General features: G+C 47.9%; 1 protein-coding gene and 1 long non-coding RNA gene across 3 annotated transcripts in view; one reads left to right on the top strand and one right to left on the bottom strand.

The window, feature by feature from the left end:
- Positions 1-1,996, bottom strand: part of UNC5B (unc-5 netrin receptor B) — a 79,683-nt gene extending 77,687 nt beyond the window's left edge. For both annotated transcript variants that reach the window (XM_019444442.2, XM_019444443.2), the window contains exon 1: positions 1,474-1,996. In XM_019444442.2, coding sequence (XP_019299987.1) covers positions 1,474-1,552 — 79 coding nt within the window. In that variant the 5' untranslated portion in view covers positions 1,553-1,996. The remainder of the gene's footprint in view (positions 1-1,473) is intronic.
- On the top strand, positions 1,752-23,311 carry LOC109264376 (uncharacterized). Its single transcript, XR_008416719.1, has 2 exons — positions 1,752-1,866; positions 23,015-23,311. It is a non-coding gene; the product is annotated as an uncharacterized LOC109264376 (long non-coding RNA).
- The last annotated feature ends 1,805 nt before the right edge of the window (positions 23,312-25,116 follow it).

Raw genomic sequence — 25,116 nt, 5'->3', positions numbered from 1 at the left:
CAACACCCCAGCCCAGCACCTCCCGCATTAAACTGCGCTCTTTAAAACAAGGTTGGTCATTCAGCAGCCTGCCCCCTCCCCCACCAGTACCTTCCAACTTCAAAACACTGCTTTAAATACCAGAGTCTGCCCAAATCGTAATTAACCTGGATCAAATGATTGTGTCGTAACTTTACAACACAGGGCTGGGGGAAAAAAAAAAGTGGAGGATGTGCTAAAACCAAGCCCTCGCTCCAAGGCCGTGGGAATCATTAATTCCAGAGTGAGGAATCTTTGGCTATTGGGGTGTACGTGGGGGGCGGATGCCAACAGCACGGCGGAGGTGGAGGGGGAGGGCTGCGTCACCTCGTCTACTTTCTGCGCCAGGTTTCCAGCCCCATTCTCAGCCCCAACTCAGAGGGCTCCGCGCGGGACGCCCCCTACCCATCCCACTCCACCCCGCCTCGCCTCGCCTTGCCTCGCCTCGCCCCGCCCCGCCCAGGGAGCGGAGGTGTCCGGCCGCCGCTGCCAGCTCACCTACTTGGGCTCCGGCACCAAAGAAAGGTTGGCTCCTCTGCGTCCACCGGCTCGCCGGGAAGACACAGCCCAGACAGCGACGCGGGGCCCAGCCACAGACGAGGGAGACGTGTACACGACCACGGCGAGGTGCTGAAGGCGGCGGCGGTAGGCACTTTATTTCAGGAGCCCACCAACCCCCTTAAGGCATCCTACAGGCCCAATGTAGATACGCGCACCTCGTCCGCTCCCCGGACCGGGAGAACGTCAGTGACCCATTTAGACGGAAACTTGGCAGGATCACTATGTACTCCCCTCCACCCCAACACACATACATACCAAACCCCAGAAAATATCCCTCCAGACCAGCGGATCCTGCGGTCGCAGGGAAAGCTGTGCGAGCAGTATTCGGCCCTTCCCCCTTCGATAGCCAAAGCCTTTCAAGCCTGCCTCCTCCGGCAGGCCGAGCAGACCCGCACTTCCAGTGCTCCGCAGGTCTCTCTATCCCACCCTCCCGTTTGCTGATTCCGGAGGGTGCAGCGCGTAGAAGCCTGGACGAGCCCGGACCCCGACTAGGAAGTTTCCGGCGAACCGCACATAAAAGCACACCTGACCGACGCGGCGAGTCTCCACCCCCCCCCCCCCCCCTGCCCGGGTCTCCGTGCGCGGGGAACCTGGGGTCCCCTGGAGGCCAGTCCTCCGGAAAGAGCAGACCTCGACTCGGGCACCCGTTCCAAGGAAAAGAAGTGATCCCTTCTAGGCGGGGGCAGGAAGCTTACTCTGAACCACCTGGCCTGCGCCGCCCGAGGGGTGGCTGCGCCATCGCCCACTTTGGTGGGCGGAGAAATCTACCTTCTAACTTGGGTGCCGTGGCGCTTTCCCTGTGCACACCGACGCGGTGATGGACCACTTCAACTTCGGGAGACTGGGGCGCAAATGTCCCCTATACGTCCGCCCCCACGCCCGATCGCTCCCTACCTGCTTGGCTCAGCCTCGGGTCCCAGCAGAGCAGCAGCGCCAGCAGCAGCGCGCCCCGCGCTCCGCTCCGGGCCCACATGCTCCCGCGGCCAGGCTCGGGCGCCTCTCCCCCGGGGCTCTCTCCCTGGCCCCAGCCTCGCCGCCGCCGTCTCCGCCGCCGCCGCCTCCTCCTCGCCGTCCTCCCCGGCGCCCGGCCGCGCCAGCCCGTGCCCTCCGTGGGGGCAGCGGCAGCCACGCTGCGCAGAGGGCTGCCGGGCGCTCGGAGCGCAGTGGGTGCCCGGCGCCCGCTCTCCCGCCAGGCTCCGGCGCGCCCCTCTCTGCGCTTCTCAGGCTCTGGGGCTCCGAGCGCTCCCCGCGCTCCCACGCCCTGGCTTCGAAGTTGCGAGACAGAAGGTGAGTGCGCTCAGCGACACTCGCAGCAGCCCGCGCCGCGCCGTCCGAACCCCCGCGCGCGCCTCTCTGCGCCCCGCCGCTACCCGCGGCTCCGGCGCCCTCGCCGGCCTCTGCCGCCTGCCACAATGCCGAGCGCCGCCGCTCGCTCGCCCTAGTGAGTCCGCGAGCGGAGGGGGACGGCGCGCGGCCGGGGCGGGGCCTGGGCGGGCAGGGGCGGGGCCGGCAGGGGGCCCCGGAGGGGGGGAACCGAGGGCCACCCGGGCGCGGCCTCTGCTGAGCTGGGGGCCTTTCAGGGGGGTCCTCGCGAGCCGGTGGGCCTGGCGACTTGGAAAACCCGGCCGCTGGAAATCACCTGGAAGTGGAGTCTGGCCAATTTTCTTTTCCAAAAACTAAGGAAGTGTATCTAAGCTCTCCTTTGGCTTGGCTGTGTCAGCTTTCTCATCTGATCAAACTGAGGAGTCTCACTTTTGGCTCCCTTCGTCTGTATTACGTCCCATGCCTTCTACATGTTGGGATGTTTCCAAAACCGACTCTCTAAATGAGAAAATCTTGAACGCCGAAGTCGTGATCAAGCTGGGGCTTACAGCCATGTGAACTTGGGTATGAACTTGGGATGTAGATCATCCTGGATGGGTCTACTTGTCTGAATAACCTCAGGCAGAACTGTTTACCAGACCCCTCTAAACCTCTCGTAGCACTTTCGGGGACTAGGGCGTTAAAAACTTGTCCTCCAAGGAACAGTGGGGTAGAGGGCACGGGTACAAACATTTTTGGCTCAGAGAAACTTGGGCTCTGTTCCTTACCTTCTGTGTGACCTTGAACTGAGCAAGTTACTTAACCATTCTGATGCTCCCTTCATCATCATCTAAAATAGAGAAAAAATTATAATTATTTCATAAGGGGGCATAGGATTGAATGAAAAAAATTATGTATGGAAACTGCATTAAATGTCAGTAATCTCTCTTTCCAAGATCTCCCCTCCCTGCCGGGCTGATTCCTGGGGGGGGGGGTAAGTCCTGGCCTCCCAAGGGTAGGCCAAAGGCCATTTAGGTGGAGTTTGAGGGATGGTGGTGTTTTAAGATTGAAACACGGAGACGTCAGAAGGGGTGGACCAGCTAATACTGGCAAAGACTTGTGCCCCAGGAATGGGTTTAAGCACTTGATACGCATTACCTCAGTCCTCACAACAACTCTATCCCCATTTTATAGATGAAGGAATAGAGGCACAGAGATGTAAAGTCATTTGCTCAAGATCACACAGCTTGGAGAGAATGAGGGAATGAAGGGGGCAGGAAAGATGGGATTAGAAAGAAACTCTGAGCTGGGGAGCCTCCACCCCCCCACCCCCCACCCCACCTCTCAGGGGCTGGCCTGGCAGAGAAGGATATTGCCAGCCAGCAGGAATGCCTCTTCTCCCTAGCTCTGATCTGTTCTCTACTTGGGATTTTTCTGGAGCTGGGATCTAGGATAGCTCCTCAAATACAGGTGCCGTGGGCAGCTTCAGGAAGGGGTGAAGGAAGCCTGAGATTGGTCCAGCTGAGCCGAGAAGCCTGTAGGGGATGGACTGAAATAGAGCCCAGTATGCCCAGGGATACTTTCTAGGCTGAAGAAGAAAGGATTTGGGGACCAGAGGGGACCTGGTGGGGACAGAGGAACAACAAGTATTGCCCATACCCTCCTCCACACACCCTGCCCCACAGGTTGGGGTCCGGAGCCTCTGGGGCAGGGTTCCTATGGTCAGTCTGCCCCTTCCGCCCCCTGTGGCTGGGTACTCAGGATCAGGAGGGTGGATGCGGGTAGTGCCGGACTCCCTGGGAAGAACTTCAGCCAACTGAGAAAGGTCCCTGTGGGCAAAGGTAGGCGGGTTATTTTTAGCTTGGCCCAGGGCAGCCCAGGCAAGGGTAGTGGATGAGCGAGTCAACAGCTGATCACACCAAGCCAGCTCCACCCGTCCATATAACTATAAGCACACATACGTACACATACCTCTGGACACAGTTACAGGCATACCTCACTGATACACACCTACAAAAGCACACACAGGTAAACACACAGCAAAGACCCACAGCTGCAAATGCAAACTGACCCTCCCAGAAACACCTACAAATGGGCACCCAGCTGCAGAGACAACCACATACCTAAGACACGGGACCAAAAAAGGCACACGCACACCCCTTGTCACAGACACAGACATATACACAGACACATACCCCCAAAAGAACAAACATACTCCTAAGATGACACGAAAGCAGTAGATACTTAGATGCCTGACTACCATGAGGAAACCCATACGGGAACACAGGTACCGGGACCCACAACTGACCATCACCGTCTGGGTGCAGACACATGGTCAAGGACAGCAGAAACATGGCAGGCGGGGAGCACAGGGCTGATGTGCACACACATGCTCTCTCTCTCTCTGTTTCTTAATCAGAAAGCCGGTGGGAATTGGAGATTTTTCCAAAAACTTTCAGTCCTCTGGACTTTGCTGTTCAGGCAGTAGCTGCACCAGGTAGGCCCTTCTAGCCTGGCTTCATGACTTTGTTTAATTCCTGGCGGCAGGGAAGGGGGGGATGGGAGGGCAAGCAAAATAAGTGTGGTCATTTATTTACCCCTCTCCTCCCGGCTGTCCCACTTTCCTCCCCAGCCTAAAAACTCTGTCAACTCTTAAAATATGCCCATGGAGGGAGGTGGGGGTCCTGGGCCCGGTTTTCCCTCCAGGACTCCAGCATCAGGGTGGGGAAATTACCACACTGGGGATCCCTCTGTAATTCCCTGCCCCCTGCCATGCCGTAACAGTGTGAGTGCGGGCCCTCAGCTGGGGTCAGGGAAAGGCCTTCAGAGGCCCTGAGCCCACACCTTTCCCTGGGATGGGTGAAGAATGGGCAAGGCCCAGGCCCTGGGATGACTCATTAGTGTAACTGGATTAAGGTGTTCCCAAACCCAGAGCCATCACACTCGCAGTAAAGGTGTTTCTGCTGTGAGTTAAGGAGGAGGAGGAGGTGATGAGCTGCTTAGAGGCAGGGCCCCTCCTTTCCAGTTCACTATCATGTATCTCACTTGTAAGACAGCATTCTGCACATGGTAGGCCTACAATCAATATCTGTTGAGTGGAAACATCAATGAGGCTGGAAAAAGAGGGGCTACTGAGCAAAGGGTCCCCAGACTTGTCAAATGGGCCCTAGAAGGAACCTTGCACCTCCCCCTCCAATTCCTGGGCTCCTGGGACCTAGGGCTGGAGGAAGGTGGGGGGGGGGCACCTTTCTGCAACACAGCTGCTTTGAAATCAGTTCCAGAACCAGCTCTGACCCTCATTGGGGGCTGCAGATGCTTCCACGGGCTACCCTCATTTCTCCCGAACCAGAAGAGCCTGTGGGAGCCAGAGTTGTGGCGTCTGGAGTTGAGCTGATTGACGTTTGATGGTCCAGGGACAGCTCTTACCTGCTGGGAGAAGGGGGGGGCTGTCTGCTGAGCCTTTCCTAGCATCAGTTTTCCTCGATTGTAAAATGGAAACACTATCTCCTAGAATTAAAAAGAATACACACAAAGCCCCTTATCTGGCTGAACACAAGCTATTTATTTAGTAACAATGCTGATTTAAGAGCCGCTGTCGGGGTTGTCTCGGCCGGCGGGGCTGGCGGCTCCGGGTTGGCCCCTCCTTCTGTGACCAGGACCCGTGTGCTCGCAGCTGCCACTAGGCGGCGCGCTGCAGCTCATTTTCCGCGGCCTGCCGCTGCAACCTCCGTTCTAAGGCCGCGGGTAAGGAAGGGAGAGAAGGGAGAGAAGGCCAAGGGTCAGGAAGAGAGCCTTGCTTCCGCCCGGCAGCCGCCCAGGAGTGGTTCTTGGGCCCCTGGGTGGTCTGGGGAAGGGAGCTCTCAGACTGCTCGGTTTCGAGGATCTTGTTGCGTGAGGGGGGGAGGAGGGGGCAGGGGGGTTGGGGAGTGGGGTTTGGGGTGGGGCAGGAGGTTTAAGGATGAATTCGTAATCCCCCCCTGGCCCATCCAGTCCATTATGGACCCCAAACACCTGGACCCTGGTGGGGAGGCACCTAACGTTGAGGCCTTTGAAGCTCTACCGTCTCTTTGTAATATTATTATAGCTAATGTTGATTGCTTTCTATGTGCCAGGTACTATCCTGAGTCCTGTATGCTGACAACAACCTTATGAGACAGGCACTGTTACCCCTATTTATTTGCCAGATAAAGGAACTGAGGCACAGAGAGGCAACTGGCCCAGGGTCACATACAGCTGGCAAATGGGCCAGTGGAGATTCAAATCCAGACAGAATGGATCTCAAGCTTATACTCTTCTTTTTCAATTTTGCATCACATGAAACTTATCATTTAACAGTGTACAATTCAGGGGCACCTGGCTGATCTTGGGGTCATGAGTTCAAGCTCCATGTTGGGCATTGAGCTTAATAGATAGATAGATAAATAAATAAATAAATAAATAAATAAATAAATAAATACGATTCCGTGTTTCCTAGTATATTCATGATGCTGTACGGCCATCAGCATTATCTAATTCAACAGCAATCCTGTCCCTCCAAAAAAGAAATCCCACACCATTAAGCAGTTACCTCCGCTGTGTCCCTTTCACATTCTTCCCTCTCCCAGCCCCTGGCAACCATGAATCTACTTTCTTGTTTCTGTGCACTTACCTATTCTGGGAATTTCGTATGAACAGATGCATAACACTATGTGACCATCAGGCTTGGGTTCTTAACCTCCGCTAAATACTGTGACAGCCCCCTCCCCCCCCGACCCCCACCCAGACACACATCTTTTCTCTTGTCCCCAGGCGAGGGCCTTCTCCCTGGGGTTCAAGCAACAGAAGCAGTTAGTCACAAAAGCCTTGGGGTCAGGCAGATCCGGGTTTAAATCCTGGCTCTGTCTTGGACAATTTACTCATTGTCTCTGCTGTTGCCTTCTCAGAATTCTTTGTTTTGCTTCTGTTAATTAATTAAAAAAAAAAAAAAAACTTTGAATTTTAAAACACTTTTAGATATACAGAAAAATTGTCAAAATAGTATAGAAAGTTCTTATCCAGTTCCTCCTACTTTTAATATCTTACGTTAGTACGTAGTATCTTTGCTACAATTAATGAACCGATATTGATATATTATGAACTAAACTTCATATTTTCTTAGTTTTTACTTAATATTCTTTTTCTGCTCTGGGATCCCATCCAGCCTGCTACGTTACACACATAGTGATCACGACCTCAGAGGCTACTTTTGGCTTTGAAATTTTCTCAGCCTTTTCTTTGTTTATGTGATCTTGACAGTTTTGAGGATTATTAGTGGTCAGGTATTTTGTAGAATGTTCCTCAGTTGGGATTTGTCCATCTTAAAATTCTTAATAACTTTTGAACAAAGAGGCCTCTTCAAAATAATTTTGCATTGGGTTCTACAAATTGAGGTCCTGCTTACAGGACAGAGAAAAGGCCCCAAAGCAGGGCCTGGGATGCGCCCCCAGGCTGTGGCTGGCAGGTCTCCGTCCTGCCCTGAGGGGTCTTTTGAGCTCTGTACAGGGAGTGCTGGACGAAAGACCCAGGGTGGGAAGGAAGCCATAAACCTGGAAGAAGATTGCATTCCAGGCTGAGGGGACAGTGTGAGAAAGATTGTAGGGTCAGGAATGTGGATGGTGTGGTCAGGGTGTGGCGAGGCCCTTGTCGCTCCACCAGGGGACAAAAGGGCAGAGAAGGCAGGAGGGGAAAGCTCTCAGCAAAGGCAAGGGCTGCTGTGCTAGAAATGGATTCTGTAGGAAATGGAGAGTCATGGGTTCTGACTGAGCTGGAGAAAGGCCTGATGGGAACTGAGCTGTGGGAGCATATTTGAGGCTGGGGTGTCGGGGGGCAGACTGAGGAGGACAGCCCAGGGCAGGGAAGCCAGGGGTTTGTTGCCCAGGCAGTGTGACTGGCCTGGGGCAGCGGGGGTGGGACCTGGGGACTCTGGACTTTGGGCCTCACTGAGCATGGGCACTTGGGGCTAGGGGACAGAATGGGGGCCGGGGGAGCCGGGCAGGGGAAGGCAGGATTGCAATGGCAAGAGTAGTGAAAAGTGTAGGAGGGGTGGGTTGGGGAGAAGGTGGAGAATTGGGGTCTGGACGTGGTAAATTCGAGGTGCCTGTGAACTCCCCAACGTACCTGTGTGAACGCAGGACTGACCAGTGCTTAGGGGAGTGGCCACTGTCTTAAAAAAGCCAGCTTGTCCGACTTCAGCCAGGTCACGATCTCGCAGTCCGTGAGTTCGAGCCCCGCGTCAGGCTCTGGGCTGATGGCTCGGAGCCTGGAGCCTGTTTCCGATTCTGTGTCTCCCTCTCTCTCTGCCCCTCCCCCGTTCATGCTCTGTCTCTCTCTGTCCCAAAAATAAATAAAAAACGTTGAAAAAAAAAAAAATTTAAAAAAAAAATAAAAAAATTAAAAAAAAAAAAAAAAAAAAAGCCAGCTAACGTGTACTAAGCACTTAACAGCGAGCCAGATGCCAAGCCAAGAGCTCTACATGAATTAGTTCTTTCGATCTCCATGATGACCTGCGAAGTGGATGCTATGCTTATCCCCATTTTAAAAATGAGAAAACCGATGGGTGCCTCGGTGGCTCAGTCGGTTGAGCGTCCGACTTCGGCTCAGGTCATGATCTCGCGGTCCTTGAGTTCGAGCCCCGTGTCAGGCTCTGTGCTGACAGCTCAGAGCCTGGAGCCTGCTTCAGATTCTGTGTCTTCCTCTCTCTGTCCCTTCCCCACTTGTGCTCTGTCTCTCTCTCTCTCTCTCAAGAATAAATAAACAATAAAGGAAATTTTAAATGAGAAAGCCGTGACTCAGTTTTCCCCAGTTAGTGGGAGACAGAGGCCAGACTGAAACCCCAGCAGTCTGGTTCCAGAGCCCAAACGACTATCTAACTAACACACGGAACCGCCTGTGTAAATTCCCCCTGTGTTCTTGTAACCACATGATTTCCCGTTCTTCCTCTTCATTGTTCTTGGAGGTGAGGGTTGATCCGGGACTTATTGAAATGGAAACCGAAGCTGGGAGAAGGAAAGGGACGGTCAGAGTCAGTACTGACTCTGAACTTTAAACTCGCATTCTTAGGACTGGTCCACACTACCAGCCTCTTCTGATGCAGTCTGAAGTTGTGAATGGGGAATTATCTCTGTAGAGGGAGGAGGAAGAGGAGAGGGTATGGTCTAACAAGGACTTGCTATTATTAAAATAGCAAGACAGACCTTTTAAACTTTGGTATTCTCTGTTTCAAACATTGTAGTTTATGGGGTTCCTGGGTGGCTCAGTCGGTTGAGCATCCGACTGTTGATTCAGCTCAGATCGTGATCCCAGGGTCATGGGATCGAGCCTCGTGTCAGGCTCTGTGCTGAGCGTGAAGCCTGCTTAAGATTCTCGCTCCCCCTCTCTCTCTGCCCCCCTCCCCCATTCCTGTGCTTTCTCTCTCTCTCTAAAAAAAAAAAAAAAAAAAGACTTGGGGCGCCTGGGTGGCTCAGTCGGTTGGGCATCTGACTTCAGCTCAGGTCATGATCTCACAGTCTGTGAGTTCAAGCCCCGCGTCGGGCTCTGTGCCGACAGCTCCGAGCCTGGAGCCTGCTTCGGATTCTGTGCCTCCCTCTCTCTCTGCCCCTCCCCTGCTCATGCTCTGTCTCTCTCCGTCTCAAAAATAAATAAAAATACTAAAATTTTTTTTTAAAAAAGACTGAACATTCTGGTTTAAATGTATTCAGGTAACATCAAGTTAGTTTGTCTAATGAAAACATCAAGACACTTCATGTTTGTCTGAAAACTATAATAATACAGCACTTGGCATGTATAGAAATGCCTTTTGCCCTTTGATTTCAGAACGGCTCATGTGATGCTTCTAGTATTGTTCATGGAATAATGGGCTGCTAATCAAATTAAACACAGTATTCATACTATCCGGAGAGTACAAGATAATTCGCTTGCCGAGATTAATATGTAAATCGACTTTATTTACAAATCACTATCTTGATCATTACAATTCTGTAAAACTTTCATCTGGGCAAAAGTATAATTACTGAGTTCTAGCTCAGTTCAGTTCCTCGAACTGAAACTGAGAGGTAATTCAAAATTAATCTGTAAGAGACAAAATTCCCATGTTTCTGGGATTGCGGGGCTCTGGATTTTCAGTAGCTGGTTCTTTTGAAACTAACTCACCACTATTGTCAGGATGAATGCCAAAGAAATTATTCTGGGGAGAGTATTCTTGAGGGGGGCCTCCCAAGTTGTGAATTGGCTGCACGGGCAATGAACATCTTAATTGGAAGAAGAGGGAAAGGAAAAAATCCCCGTGGTGGAATAGACTGTGTGTGTGTGCGTGTGTGTGTGTGTGTGTGTGTGTGTGTGTGTATTTGAGGAGAGGGATAGTATAAACCTTTCCTTTCTGTTGCATACTGACTCTACAGCGAAGGGCCATATAGGGAGCACCCCTTGTCACTTCCTCTGCCCCATCTTGTAATATCAGCAGTCAGCTCATCTGGTTCTGGATATTTAGATTTCTCTTTGTTCCACTCTTTTGCCATGAAATCAATTCCACTGTGAACTATGAATTTAGACCTATTAAGCCTTTCATTGGTTGCTTCTCAGTCTGCGGTTGCTGATGACTCTTTATCACCGCTGGTATCTTTTAAGCAGATGCCGAGTCTGCCGGTGTGCATGGGTATGCATATTCTTTCTTAAAATGGCTAAGCTTTTCAAGGGCTTTACCTTTTCTTTCGAGTAGTTAGGTAAGTTGTATGGTGAGAGATTTCTAAACCAGTGAGGACTTCTGCTCCAAGTTAAGAGAGCTGTAAAAAATTCTAATGATTGCTGTCCGGAATTCTATCACTCAAGGACCAGGGCAGGGGAGTGCCTGGATGGCGTAGTTGGTTGAGCTTCTGACTCTTGATTTTGGCTCTGCTCGTGATCCCAGGGTTGTGGGATCGAGCCCCGTGTTGGGCTCTGCACTGAGTGTGGAGCCTGCTTGGGATTCTTAATCTCTCTATCTCTCTCTCCCCCTCTGCCCCTCTTCCCTTCTTGCCTGTGCGCTCTCTCTCTCTCTCAAAATTAAAAAAAAAAAAAAAGGACCTGTGCAGAAATCGGTACTTAAACTGGTGCTTTCTGGTTGGGGTGACCTACTGGAACCAGGAGATCCCAAATGGTGGAGGAGGTCAAGGTCAAGGAAAGGAAAGTTCAAGAACGGATACACCCACGTTCCTGCCCACTGCTTCCTCTTCTGTCTTTTAAAAAATTCGGCTGAGGTGTAAGTTACATACAAGGAAATGCACAGATCTTGAGTGTAAAGTTCTATGACTTTGACAAGCAAACACACCTAGTAACCACGCTCCCAATCAAGATATGAACATTTCCACCATCTGGGAAAATTCCCTGGTCTCCTTCCCAGTCAGTCCTCACCCTGCAGAGGCAACCACTGTTCCGTTTTTTTTAACAGCGTAGATGAATTTTGCTTATTCCTGAATGCTGCATGCATGGAATCAGATCATGTGGACCTTTCTGTGACTGGCTCCTTTTGTTTACCGTAATGACTGAGATCCATTCCAGCTTGCTGTGGTAACGAAGTTCGTTCCTTGTTATAACTAAATAGTATTAATTATTCGGACATATCCCGATTTGTTTATTCACTCTCTTGTAATGGCCATTTGGATTGTTTACCAGATTAGTCTGGTATGAGTAAAGCCTCTATGAATATTCTGGAACAAATTCTTTTTTTTTTTTGGAAACATAGGTGTCCATTTTTCTACAGTAAGCAAGAGTGAAATTGCTGGCTCCTCGGGGAAAAATTTATTTAATTTTATAGAAAATGGCCACAGCAGTTTTTCAAAAGTGATTGTTTCAGTTTGTGCTCCCACCTTCAATCCTGGAGACCTCCAGTTTTACAGTCCTCACCAGCATTTGATATTGTCGGGGTTTTTGACGAAACCAGTGGGTGTGAAGTGATATCTCATTCTGGTTTTAACCGTGATGCTGGCCACCTTTTCATATGCTTATTAGCCACTCAGTGTCTTCTTTTATGATGGATCTGTTCAAACCTGTTGCCCAATCTTTCTTGGGATGTTTCTCCTTTTACTATTGGTTTGTAGGAGTTCTTTGAACATTCTGAGTACACATCCCTTGTCAGATGAGTCCTTCCGCCTAGAGTTTGCTTTTGCATTTTGTTACGAGTGTGTTTTAAAGAGCCGACGTTTTCAATTTTGATAAAGATCAAATGCTTTATATTTCTTCTTTTATGATTACTGCATTTTGTGTGATAGAGATAGTCTTCTGTTGCCTTCCAGAACGTTTATTGTAATTAGCATTTTTAAGTCTATTATCCATCGCTAATTATTTTTAATGTGTAGTGTGAGATGGAGGTCGAGGATCATTTTCCCCCCATATTTTTATTCACTGGCTCCAGCGTCATTTTTTTGAAAAGACTTTCCTTTCCGCATTGAATTGCTTTGGCCCCCTTTATCAGAAATCAATGAACTGTGAAAGTGTGAATCTATTTCTTGATCCTCTGTTCTGTTTCATTAATCCATTTGTCTATCCTTACCCCAATACCTTCTTCTAATACCCTAACCTTCTTCTTTTTTTTTTCAATATTATTTTGGTTTCTAGATCGTACACATTTTTATTACCTTTAGAAGCAACTTGTTCATTTTCATTAAAAAAGTTAAGATTTTGATAAGATGTCATCGAATGTATACATCAATTTGGGGAGAACTGACCTCTTAACATTGAGTTTTCCAATCTGCAAACAGGCATCTCTTCATTTTCTTAACTTCCCTGGGCCTTATTCTGTCATTTTCAATGTAGAGACTTTGAATATTTTTATTAAACGTATTCCTATATATCTTACAGATTTTTATGCTATTAAAATGGTTTTTCTGGCATTTTCTAATTGACTGTATAAACATACAATTGATTTTGTATAATGACCTTGTATATTGTGCATTACTAAATTTACTAATTAATACTAGCTGTTTTATCTGGGTTCTGTTCATGCGCAAACATATCGTCTGTGAATAAAAAGCATTTTACTCATTCCATACTAAGTGTTATGAATTGTATTTATTTCTCATGCCTTATTGTACTGGCTAAAATCTCCAGCACAGTGTTGAACAGAAGTGATGAGGGCAGACATTATACACATGTTCTGGATCATAGGGGGAAAGTGTTCATATTTCATCATCAAGTATGACATCAGCCGTCCGTCAGCTTTCCACAGCTGTTTTCCTTCTATTTTATTCCCACTTTGCTTAGTTTTTATTTATTTATTTATTTATTTATTTTTATTTTTTTAGATCATGAATGGGGATTGGATTTTGTCCGATGCTTTTTCTGCATTGATTGAGATGATCATAACTTTTTTCTTCTTTCTTTGGTTCCTGTGGTAAATTACGGTGATTTATTTTCAGGTGAGAAGCTAGCCTTTCATTACTGGGACAAACCACATTTTGTCATCCTATATTATCCTTTTGGTATCTTTCTGAATTCAACTTGCCCTTATTTTGTTAAGGCATGTTTACATTGATGTTCATGAGGGATGTTGGTCTATACTTTTATTTTTTGTAATAGTGTTGTGAGGTTTCAGTGGTGAGTCAGGCTGGTATCATAAAGTGAGTAGGGGAGCATTTCCTCCTTTCTAGTTTTAGAAAAAGTTGGTATGAGATTGGCATTGGTATTATTTCTATTTTTTTTAGTTTTTTTAAACGTTTATTTATTATTAAGAGACAGAGAGAGACAGAGCATGAGCAGGGGAGGGGCAGAGAGAGAGGGAGACACAGAATCCAAAGCAGGTTCCAGGCTCTGAGCTGTCAGCACAGAGCCCCATGTGGGGCTCGAACTCACAAACTGCGAGATCATGACCTGAGATGAAGTCGGTCGCTCAACCAACTGAGCCACCCAGGCGCCCTGGCATAATTTCTTCCTTACATATTTGAAAGAATTTTCAGTGAAGCCACTTGAAAGTAGTGTTTTCTTTGTTGAAGGTTTTAGTTGTTAACCCAATTCTATAATGGATTCAGGCCCGTTAATATTTTCTATTTCTTCTTGGGCCAGTTTTGGTCATCTTTACGTTGATGGAATTTCTCCAGTTCATCTAAATTGTCATATTTATTTGTGTATGGTTTTAGTACAGAACTAATTATATCCCCTGTTTTGTTTTTGGTATTGGCAATTTGAGTGTCTTCTTGTTCTCTTTCTTTCTTTTTCAGTCCAGTTAAGGGGTTATCAGTCTTTTGATAAGATCTCTTTCAATCTTTCAAATGATCAGATTTGTCTTTGAGGACTTTTTCTTTTATCTCTCTATTTTTTATATTATTGTTTTTTGCTCTATTTTTTTTTAAGTTTATTTATTTATTTTCAGAGAGAGGGAGGGAGAGGGAGAGGGAGAGGGAGAGGGAGAGGGAAAGGGAGAGGGAGAGGGAGCTTGGGAGAGGCAGAGAGAGAGGGAGAGAGAGATAGGATCCCAAGCAAGCTTCACACTGTCAGCTCAGAGCCCGATGCGGGGCTCAAACCCACAAACCATGAGCTCATGACCTGATCTGAAACCAAGAGTTGGACGCTTCATCGCCTGACCCACCCAGGCGCCCCTGTTTTCCGTTCTATTAATTCTTTCTTTCTACTTACTATGGAACTTGCTCTTCTTACTTCTTAACATGCACTCTTGGCTCATTGATCTTTCGCTTTATTCCTGTCTAATACAAGCAGTTAGAGCTATGCTTTCTTTTTAGCAGCACTTTATTCACATTCCATTCATCTTGATATGTTTTCTTGTCCATCTCATTTAGTTTCTTCAAATACTTACAAGGAGGAAGAAAAGGCATGGGGCGACAAAAGAATAAGGAACAGAATGAATGAACAAAACAAATAATAAAGTGGCCAATGTAAGCCATAACATATCAATAATTACTTTATCTTTTTAAAAAGTTTGTTTGTTTGTTTGTTTATTGAGAGTGTGCTGCAAGTGTTGAGTGGGGAAGGGGCAGAAAGAGAGAGAGGGAGAGTGAGAATCCCAAGCAGGCTGCGGGTTGTAAGTGCTGAGCCTGATGTGGGGCTTGAACGCATGAACCATGAGAGCAGAACCATGACCTGAACAGAAATCAAGAGTCAGATGCTTAACCAACTGAGCCACCCATGTGCCCCTACTTTATTTTTTTTTAAAGATTTTGTTTGTAAGTAATCTCTATACCCAATGTGGGGCTCAGACTTACAACCCCAAGATCAAGAGTGACATGCTCTACTGACTGAGCCAACCAGGCACCCATCTAATAATTACTTTAAACGTAAATCATCTAAATACATCAATTAAAAGATGGAGATTGGCACAGTGGATAGAAAATTACCTAGTCATATAGTATCTACAAGACACCCACTTCACATATAGCAATATAGGTAAAAAGAGAAAAAAATATACTGTGCAAACACTAATTTTTAAAAAGCAGAGTGGCTGTATTAATAAGATCAAGTGGACTTCAGAACAAAGGAAATTACCAGGGACAAAGAAGGACATTAAATATTGATAAAAGGGAAAACACACCAAGAAGACATAGAAATCCTAAAAGTGTATGCACCAGACAACAGAGCTTCAAAATCTATGAAGCAAACACTGACAAAACTGGAAGGAGAAATAGAAATAAATCTATCTGCAGTTACAGTTGGAGACCTTAACATCCCTTTCTCTCTACCAGACAAAAAAATCAATAAAGATATAGAAAAAGTGAGCAATAGTGTCAGTCAACAGATCTAATAGGTATTTATAAAACACTGTCCCCAAACAGTAGAATACATAGTCTTTCAGGTGCTCATGCAAAATTCACAAAAGTGTACCATGTCCTGGACTTTAAAGCAGATTCCAACAAATTAGAAGAATTGAAATCATGTAGTCTGACCACAAGGGGAATCAAACTGGAAATTAATAATAGAATGATAACAGGAAAATCTCCTAACCCTTAAAAAAATACTTAGAACTGAATTATAATGATAGTACAGCATAATTGTGAGATGCAGCAAAAACAGTGCTGAGAGGGAAATTCATAGCCCTGAATACTTATGTCAGAAAAGAGGAAAAGATCTCAAAATAATTTCCCTTAGTTCAAAATATTATCTAACTTCCCAGAGCATTATTCTTTGACCAATGAGTTATTTAGAAGTGTGCTATTTAATTGGCAAATATGTGATGTTTTCTAGACACCTTTTTGTTATTGATATTTAATTTATCCAAGTGTGGTCACAGAACAAACTTTTCATGACTTTAGTCCTTTAAAATTTATTATAATGTGGAGCGCCTGGGTGGTTCAGTCGGTTAAGTGTTCAGCTCTTGGTTTTGGCTCAGGTCATGATCTTGTGGTGTGTGAGTTTGAGCTCCACATTGGGGTTCACACTGACAGTGCAGAGCCCGCTTGGGAGTCTTTCTCTCTCCCTTGCTCCCTCTCCCTCCCTCTCTCTGCCCCTCCCCTGCTTGTGTTCTATCTCTCAAAATAAATAAAATAAACTTTAAAAATGTTTAAAATTTATTATAATGTGTTTTTTGATGAATATCTATAGCCATAATATATATAATATCACAATAAGTATTCTGTGTACATATATAAATGATGTATATCCTATAATTGTTAAATGTAATATTCTATAAATGTCAGGTAATTTGTTGAAAACAACTAACAAACTGATAGTTTTCTTCAAATCTGTTTCCTTTGTTCAAATCATATTTCCTTTTTAATCTTATTGAAATACTCAAAGAATAATGTTAGAATATTCTATTGCTTTTAGAATAGAATACTCTATTGCTTTTAATTGTCTGAAAACTCGCTTCATGTACTTTGAAGCACTTTGAAGTACTTTAGAACATAGACATTTAGGAAGGTCAAGTCTCCTCGATAAATTGACCATTTATCATGGTGTAATGTCTCTTTATTGCTAGTAACACTTTCTTTTGAAGACTGGTTTGTCCGGTATTACCATAGCAACAAACTTTTCCTACGTAATAAGAAAAACGTGTTTTATATGTTAGAGTACAATATTTTAAATAGAAAATATAGCTGCCTTGAGCAATAAGAGAAAAGGCAAACAAGTCTATCAAATTGATTGCTATAAACTTTGTGTATTTGTTATACATACGGACCAGAGCATATACTCTAGACAATGTGGACAGTTTTATTGGAATCTAAATGTATGTTAACGTATAATAAACTGCACATATTTGACGTGTATAACTTGTAAGTTTAGACACCACCCATGGAACCATGACCACCCCAAGATTGTGACACTATCTATTGCTCCTGCAAGTTTCCTCATGCTCCTTTGTAATCCCACCCTCCTGTCCCTTTATCTTCCCCACCCTCCCAAGCAAACACCAGTCTGCTTTCTTTCACTGGGTGTTAGTTTGCGTTTTCTAAACATGGAATCACACAAGATGTACTCTTCTTTTGTTTGGTTTCTTTCTCTCGGCATACTTATTTTGAGACTCATGCATGTTGTTAAGCATATCCATAGTCTATTCTTTATTACTGAGTAGTAACATATTATATGGATATACCGCAATTTGATTATTCAATCGCCTCTCGACATATGGGTGGTTTCTAGTTATTACAAATAAAACTATCCCGAGTATTTGCATGCAAGTCTTTTTTTAAGCATTCTCTATACCCAAAGTTGGGCTCAAACTCAAAACCCTGAGACCAAGAGTCAGAAGCTCATCTGACTGAAGCCGCATCTGCCCCTGTGTGCGAGCCTGTATATGGATACGTGCTTTCATTTCTCTTAACTATCTAGGGATGGAATACCTGGTTTGTACACTAGGTGTGTATTTAAACTTCTAAGATACTGACAAACTGTTTTCCAAAGCGGTTGTACCAGTTCACCTTCCCACCAGTAGGGCATGAGAGTTGCGGTCTTTCCACATTCTTGCCAATGTTTGGTATGGTCAGTCTTTTTCATTGTAGCCATTCTACTAGGTACGATGAAACACCTGTTTCAGTCTTTCGTTCATCTCTCAATTGGCTCTTTATTTTCTTACTGTTGAGATTTGAGAGAGATATATTTATATAATTGAAATATATATACACGTTTGAGATATATATACACTGGCTCAGAAAAAAGGAAATCTTGCCATTGGCAACACCACGGATGAAACTTAGGGGCATTATGCTGAGTGAAGTAAGTCAGATGGAGAAAGACAAATACTGTATGATATCACTTATACGGAGAATCTTAAACGGCCAAATTTATAGAAGCAGAGTAGAGTGGTGGTGGCCAGGAGCTGCAGGAGGGGGAAATGGGGAGATTCAGGTCAAAGGGTACGAACTTCCAGTTACAAGATTGAGTAAGTTCCGAGGATCTAATGTACACTCTGGTGATTATAGCTAATAGTAGTATATTATAGACTTGAAAGTTGCGAAGATCTTAAATGTCCTCACTATAAAAAAAAAAAAAAGGAATGTTCATTATGTGGTGTGATGGAGGTGATACCGTTTTTTGCAATAAACGAGTGTATCAAATCAACAGGTTGTACACCTTAAACTTTCACAATGTTATATGTCAATTATATCTCAGTAAAGCCGAAAACGTTATATAGGTTCTAGCCGGTACAATTAGGCAAGGAAGAGAAATCAGAGGCAAGGAAATTGGTGAGAAATAACTACCACTGTCTTTATTTGCAACATGATGGCCTACGTGAAAAATCTGATGGAATCTCTAAGACAGCCACAAGAATTAAGAAGCAAATTTTGCAAGGCTGCAGGATAGAAGATCAATATATTTAGAAATCAATGTGTTTCTTTTTTTAAAAATTTTTTTTTAACGTTTATTTATTTTTGAGACAGAGAGAGACAGAGCATGAACGGAGGAGGGTCAGAGAGAGGGAGACACAGAATCTGAAACAGGCTCCGGGCTCTGAGCTGTCAGCACAGAGCCTGACGTGGGGCTCGAACTCACGGACCGTGAGATCATGACCTGAGCTGAAGTCGGCCGCTTAACCGACTGAGCTACCCAGGCGCCCCGAACTCAGTGTGTTTCTATGTACCGGCAGTGAACAATTGCCAATCGAGATTTTTACAAATGTAATTTACAATAGCACAAAGCCAGTGCTCTGAAGAAGGAGAAGAAGACAAAGAACAGTCCCAGCAGCAGCCTTGATTGGCAGCATTTGCCCATGTCTGTTGTGTCAATAGTCCCACCACCGCTGAGTTACTGTTACCAACGTAACACAGTAACGTCAGGGAACAGAGTTATGGATGGATGTGCACAAATGGCTCTCGTGAGCACAGCTGGCTCCCCTGTACCACTGCGTATGGTCCCCCTTCAATGTATCGAAATATTTTTATTTTTTATGAATACTACCCAGACAAAATGTGAGGACTGAAATATCATGTTACTTCCTTTGCTTGTATCTTTCATAGAGCGTGTCAATACTCTCCTCCCTCTCTTGGGTGAGCGGCAGACTCTTCCCAGATTGAGTGGACGGGTGGGGGTTTCATTTGATATTAATTAGGTTGAGTTTGCCTAGGATTAGCGCCATCCCCAACCCAAAGTGCAACGAGCAGACTTTTGATCTCGCTGTTGAGCTGGGAGAGGGTTTGGCTGCAGTTTCAGAGGGTCTCTGGTTTGTCTTTGGATTCGGTTCTGGCGAGGCCTTCAGATGGAAGTGTCAAGAGAAGCACCAGGCCCCTGGCTCCTCCTCCAGGAAGGCGGTGGGCTCAGGGGTGAAACCCAGAGGGGTGGAGCCAGGCTGCTTGGGTTGGGATCTGAGCTCCTCTCCCTGACACTCATGCGATTTTTTAATTTTTATTTATTTTTTTAAATAAACCTGACCTGAGCCGAAGTCGGCCGCTTAACCGACTGAAACACCCAGGCGCCCCGTGATTTTTTTTTAAAAATTAATTTAATTTAATCTTCCTTCCAGGGCAGTCGATGTAGTGTTACATCAGTTTCAGGTGTACATTATAATGATTCGACAGTTCCAAACGTCACCCAGCACTCGTCACGACAGATGCTTGTGTGACCTTAAAAAGCCCCCCAGTCTGGCTAACCCTCAATTCCCTCTCCGGGAAGCGGGAAGCGGGTGCAACACCTGCCTTGTGGGGTCATGGCGAGAAGGAAATGAGTTGGGCTTTGTGGTATGAGGGGTCGGGGGCTTGACACACATTAACTCCTTTTCCATCTTAATTATTCCAGACCTGAGGTCAGAGTACCTGTCTCTCTCTGAGGGGCTGCCTCGGTCCCAACCCTTAGCACTGGCAACAGCAAAGGGACCTTGCAGGACCTTTAGTCCCCCCCCCCCCACCCCGTAATTGCTACCTGTCTCTGCTTCCAAGCTGTCCCCCACATAATATAGCTTGGTAAGGAAAATTGGCACTTTTTTCTCCAGCTTATAGGTAAATATGTCTAAAAGCACTGTTATGGGTTGTGTTGTGTCCCCTCATCCTCAAAAACAAAACAAAACAAAACAAAACAAAAACAGGTATGTTGAAGTCCTAACTCGCATTATCTCACACTGTGCCCTATTTGGAAATAGGGTCTTTGCAGATGTAACCAAGTTAAAATGAGGTGTTTGGGGCGGGCCCTAATCCAGCATGACGGGTGCCCTGCAAGGAGAAATCCGAACTCACACGGAGGGAAGAGGCTGTGAACAGGCAGGAAGAGCCACGTGAAGACAGAGGGTGGCAGCCACAGGCCAAGGGAGTCTGCCGGCCACCTCCAGAAGCCAGGGAGAGCCGAGGAGGGTTTGTCCCCAGTGTCCGAGAGAGCCCTTGTGGACACGCTGATCTCAGGCTTCCAGCCTTCAGAGCAGTGGGACAATAAATGTCGTTTTTTTAAAAAAAAAATTGTTTTTAGTGTTTATTTACTTTTGAGAGAGAGAGTGTGTGTGTGTGTGAGGGGGGAAGGGGCAGAGAGAGAGGGAGACACAGAATCTGAAGCAGGCTCCAGGCTCCGAGCTGTCATGTCAGCACAGAGCCCGACGCGGGGCTCGAACTCACGAACTGCAAGATCGTGACCTGAGCCCAAGTCAGAGGCTTAACCGACTGAGCCACCCAGGAAGCTAACACAAGCACCTTAAAGTGCTCCTTTAATACCTCTACATACAACCAAGTGCAAGTCCCCTACCCTCCCCGCTCTGTGCTTCCTCAGTATCTGAGTGTCTTCCCCGCCCCCGCCCCCCACCCTACTCAGTGGGGGGGGGGGGGGGGGCTGTGCAGCTGGCTCTGCCCAGCCCCACCCAGACAAGCAGCTACCGGTTCCCCTGCATCCGGCTCCTTCCGCCCCCACTCTCTGGTCCCAGCCTGCTCTCACCTGCGAGGAACCCCCTCTCTCCTCACTCTCCAAAGGGGGAGACCCCGACCCTCCGGGAGCCCTCCTGGGCTCTGCAGTAGGTGGTCCCGTGGGATCCCACAGCCCCCTTGCACAGAAGGGTGCTGCTGGCCCAGTGCTTACGCATGGAGACACCGAGGCTCACGGCAGTTGGGTAACCTGCCTGAAGACGGCCGGCTCATGAAGGGGGCGTCAAGAACCAGGCTCAGGGGTCACTTATCACCTTCCTCCGTGCGGTGCCCCAGGCCGGTGCCAGTGCCACAAGCCGGCCCCTCCCCTGGGCTGCTGCCCTCCCTGAGGCCATCCCGGCAGGCCTGGACTCTCCCGCTGTCTTCAGGCATTCTTGCTAGAGAAGCAAGCTCCCTTGCTCGTGGTTCTGCTCAGGCAGGAGCCCCCCGCCCCGGGCTGGGATGGTCTTTTCCTGTTGAACACTAATTTACTGTGTTTCGCACTGAGCTTACTTACCCCAGGGAAAAACACGCTGGGAAGCAGAGAGCAGCAGCTTGTGAAGACAGAGCGTCCTCCGAGGTTCTTTCCTCCCCGCCCTCTTTTTAAAAATCGCTTATACTGATGTTAGTCAATTGCATAACATCCTACTAATTTTTTTCCATCCTCCATCATGTGCCCTGGAAACTTCACTGATAGCTGACTGGATCTCACTGGGGTGCACAGGGCACTGGGAGGTCGGGGGTCCAGTTCTGGCGTGTGTCCTCACTCCCTGTGTGAACTTGGGCAGGTCACGCTGATGCGGACGGTCCCGTCTACTGGGCACTACTCTGCTCTGGGCTCTCTGCACCGGTCACCTCACCCGTGCTCACAGGGTGTGGATGGATGTGCACAAATGGCTACAAGGGGTGTGGGAGCCCCACTAGCAGACGTGGGCGCTGAGGCTCAGAGAGGCTGAAGAACTCGAGCAACGCCACCCAGTGAGTAACATCAAGGCCGGGGTTTATGATGAGACCAGTCGACTCTGATTGTTTTCACCACACCGTGCTGGGTGCCCTTCTCCCCAGCTGTGAAATGGGGGATCGGACCAGGTGGCGAGCTTTCTGGACACATGCCTCTACCCTTGTCCCCTTAAAAATCCCTTCTTCATCCCGCAACCAGTGACCCTCTAAAGCATAAACCTGATCGTCGTATTTGCACAATCTGCAGGGACCTTGTTTATTTGCTTAGTCGTTTATCGCGTGTCTTCCCCCGAGGGCAGCGGGCAGTCTGTCCTCTCAGGGTCGAATCCCGGCACAGAGAACGGTGCCTGGTGACAGCAGGTGGCCGGGCCGTGGCGGCTGCGGCTGTTCAATTCGCACAGCGTGGTGGCCGGGTTGAGAGGTGGGAACCGGGCTGGGGTGGGAGGTGAGTCTGTAGGGCAAACTTGGCTGCCCTGGGTTGGCCTTGAAGTAGGTCCGGACCTCAAGTTTGCCCGGCTGATCATCATGATGAAGTTGGTGAAGTTAGCCTTTGGTTCTTGGGATGCCCCCTCTTGACTGCCAAACCAAGCCCATCCCTGCCAGCTTATTTTCACCAGTGTCTTACCGATGAGCTATTTCTGTTTCTTCTCTATAGCTCTCTGTATTTTCATGAGATCTGAGTGGAACATAACGTGCTAGGGATCCAAAGGGATGCGGTGCTAATGGAATTTTAGACATTGTGAAAGACTAGAGGAGACATATTTTGGGGCCGTTAGTGTCTAAGCAGGACCTCAAAGCCTTCCTGGTGTGCAGTGACTCACTCCAGATGGGGAAGAGATATGGCTGCTCCCTGGTCACCTGTTTCAGGAAGGGCGAGGCAGCTGTCTCACCCATGCTAATCGTCACTGTCTCCCTTCTCCCCGTTGTAGGATCGTGGTCATCTCTTCTGACTCACCCACCCCACACCCCTCGTTGGACCAGAATGGACCTGAAGCCCAGAGAGGGTAGGAACTTGCCCGAAGTCGCACAGCGCGACAAACGGCCTATGCTACGTAGCCTTATCTTTCTGACTCCTGAAGCCCAGAGAGGGTAGGAACTTGCCTGAAGTTGCACAGCGCGACAAACGGCCTATGCTATGTAGCCCTATCTTCCTGACTCCCAGTCTTTGTTCACCCAAGTGATTTTCAGTCTTATCATCGTAATAAAATCTAGTGTGCTTTCAGCGTGGTACTGGCCACTTTTCATGATAAATATTAAAGTGATGTTTGTTGACTGAATAAGTGAAAAGGTGGGTCTATTCCTGTACAGAGAAGAAGCGGAGATAGAGTGGGGGGTGGGGGAGGGAGAGCCAGAGGAATCCTTGAAGAGAAGTGGGAAGCAGGATGTCTGTAGCTTTCACTTAACGTCTTGCTTTGCAAACCGAGCTCTCCACAGGGTATCTGCTTCCTTTGGGTATTGGGTCTAGGATTGGGTCACCGGCCACGGGCTCAGGTCTCCAATCTCTACATGCTTGCACCGGCAGACCTTCCTCCCCGGCATCTCTTCACTCCGTAGAGGTCTGGTCCACGTCAGGTGTGGGACATAAGGGGGGATTCCGGCATTATCTTCCTGCTTGGGAAAATAGGCACAGAGAAGCAGAGCGACTCTCCCCAGGCCACACAGCAATTCCTGTCTTGCACTGCAGCCCCTAGAAACTACCTTGTCTGGAATTTTGGCCCTTAACATTCTCTCCCTGTGAGCAGGACCAGGTTAGAGGTGGTTTCAAGGACTGTGTGAAAACCTGCTCCACGAAAACGGTCCAGAGAAACTCGGGACAGAGGGAAATGTAACAGGACAGGCAAGTCCATCTGGTTCCTCTCTGGGCCCAACTCCTCATCCCTCAGGGTCCTCTCCCCTCAGGCAGATCCGTGATAAGCTAGAGAGTTTCTGGCAGGCTTGGGAGCCCGAGGGGGCCCTGCACACGGGTGACCCAAGCCCAGATATTACAAGGGAGGAACTGGGGTCATATTTCACTGGCCTGTATATCCCTTCTACAGCATCAGCGCTGACAGGCCTGTCGTGTGTCATGATGTGCTCCCCTGGGACCCCCCCCACCCCCCCCCCCCCCCACCGCCCCCACCCCCCCGGCCGCCAGCACCCGGCCACAGGAAGCCTGCGGAGGCCTGGCCTGATGACGCCTGCCCCGGTCCTGTCTGATGACGCCTGCTCTTCACGCTTGGCTGGATTTAGGACAGTCTGGGCATGGGGCCTGCTGACAGCTCAGGGTGGTGGCGTGGGACACCAGAGCCTAGAAGCAGAACCCCAACTCACACGCTGCAGTCACAGACTGCGCATCTCGAGTAAAATACGCTTATAAAGCCTTAGAGTCAGAGTGCTTTTTTGTGTTTCAATGTTGAGATGCACACAGGGGCCTCTGGAAGCACACAGAAGGGGCCCTACTCACCCTTGGGGAGCAAGGACGACTTCCAGGGCCAGTCACATGGGAGCCATTTAGTGGGTAACGTGTATTCTCATGTTAAATTTAGGCCAGCATTCAAGACTCTGAGCTCTGCACAGCTAAAATATAAAACAAGTCACGTATGTAATGTAAAATTTTCCAGTGGTGCCTGGGTGGCTCAGTCGGTTGAGCGTCCGACTTCGGCTCAGGTCATGATCTCAGTTCGTGGGTTCAAGCCCCGCCTCGGGCTCTGTGCTGACAGCTCAGAGCCTGGAGCCTGCTTCAGATTCTGTGTGCGTCTCTCTCTCTCTCTGCCCCTCTCCCGCTCACACCCTCTCTCTCTCTCTCAAAAATAAACATTTAAAAAAAGTTAAGGGGCGCCTGGGTGGCTCAGTCGGTTTAGCGTCTGACTTCAGCTCAGGTCATGATCTCACGATTCGTGAGTTCGAGCCCCACGTCGGGCTCTGTACTGACAACTCGGAGCCTGGGGCCTGCTTCGGATTCTGTGTCTCTCTCTCTCTCTCAAAAATAAATAAACATTAAAAAAATTAAATAAATAAATAAAGTTAAAAAAAAATAAGTAGAATTTTTGAG

Source organism: Panthera pardus, unplaced genomic scaffold (assembly GCF_024362965.1).
Source record: "Panthera pardus isolate Hobbes unplaced genomic scaffold, ASM2436296v1 HiC_scaffold_22, whole genome shotgun sequence".
Taxonomy (NCBI): domain Eukaryota; kingdom Metazoa; phylum Chordata; class Mammalia; order Carnivora; family Felidae; genus Panthera; species Panthera pardus.
Note: the sequence above shows the minus strand (reverse complement) of the source record. Positions and strands in the feature narration are given on the sequence as shown.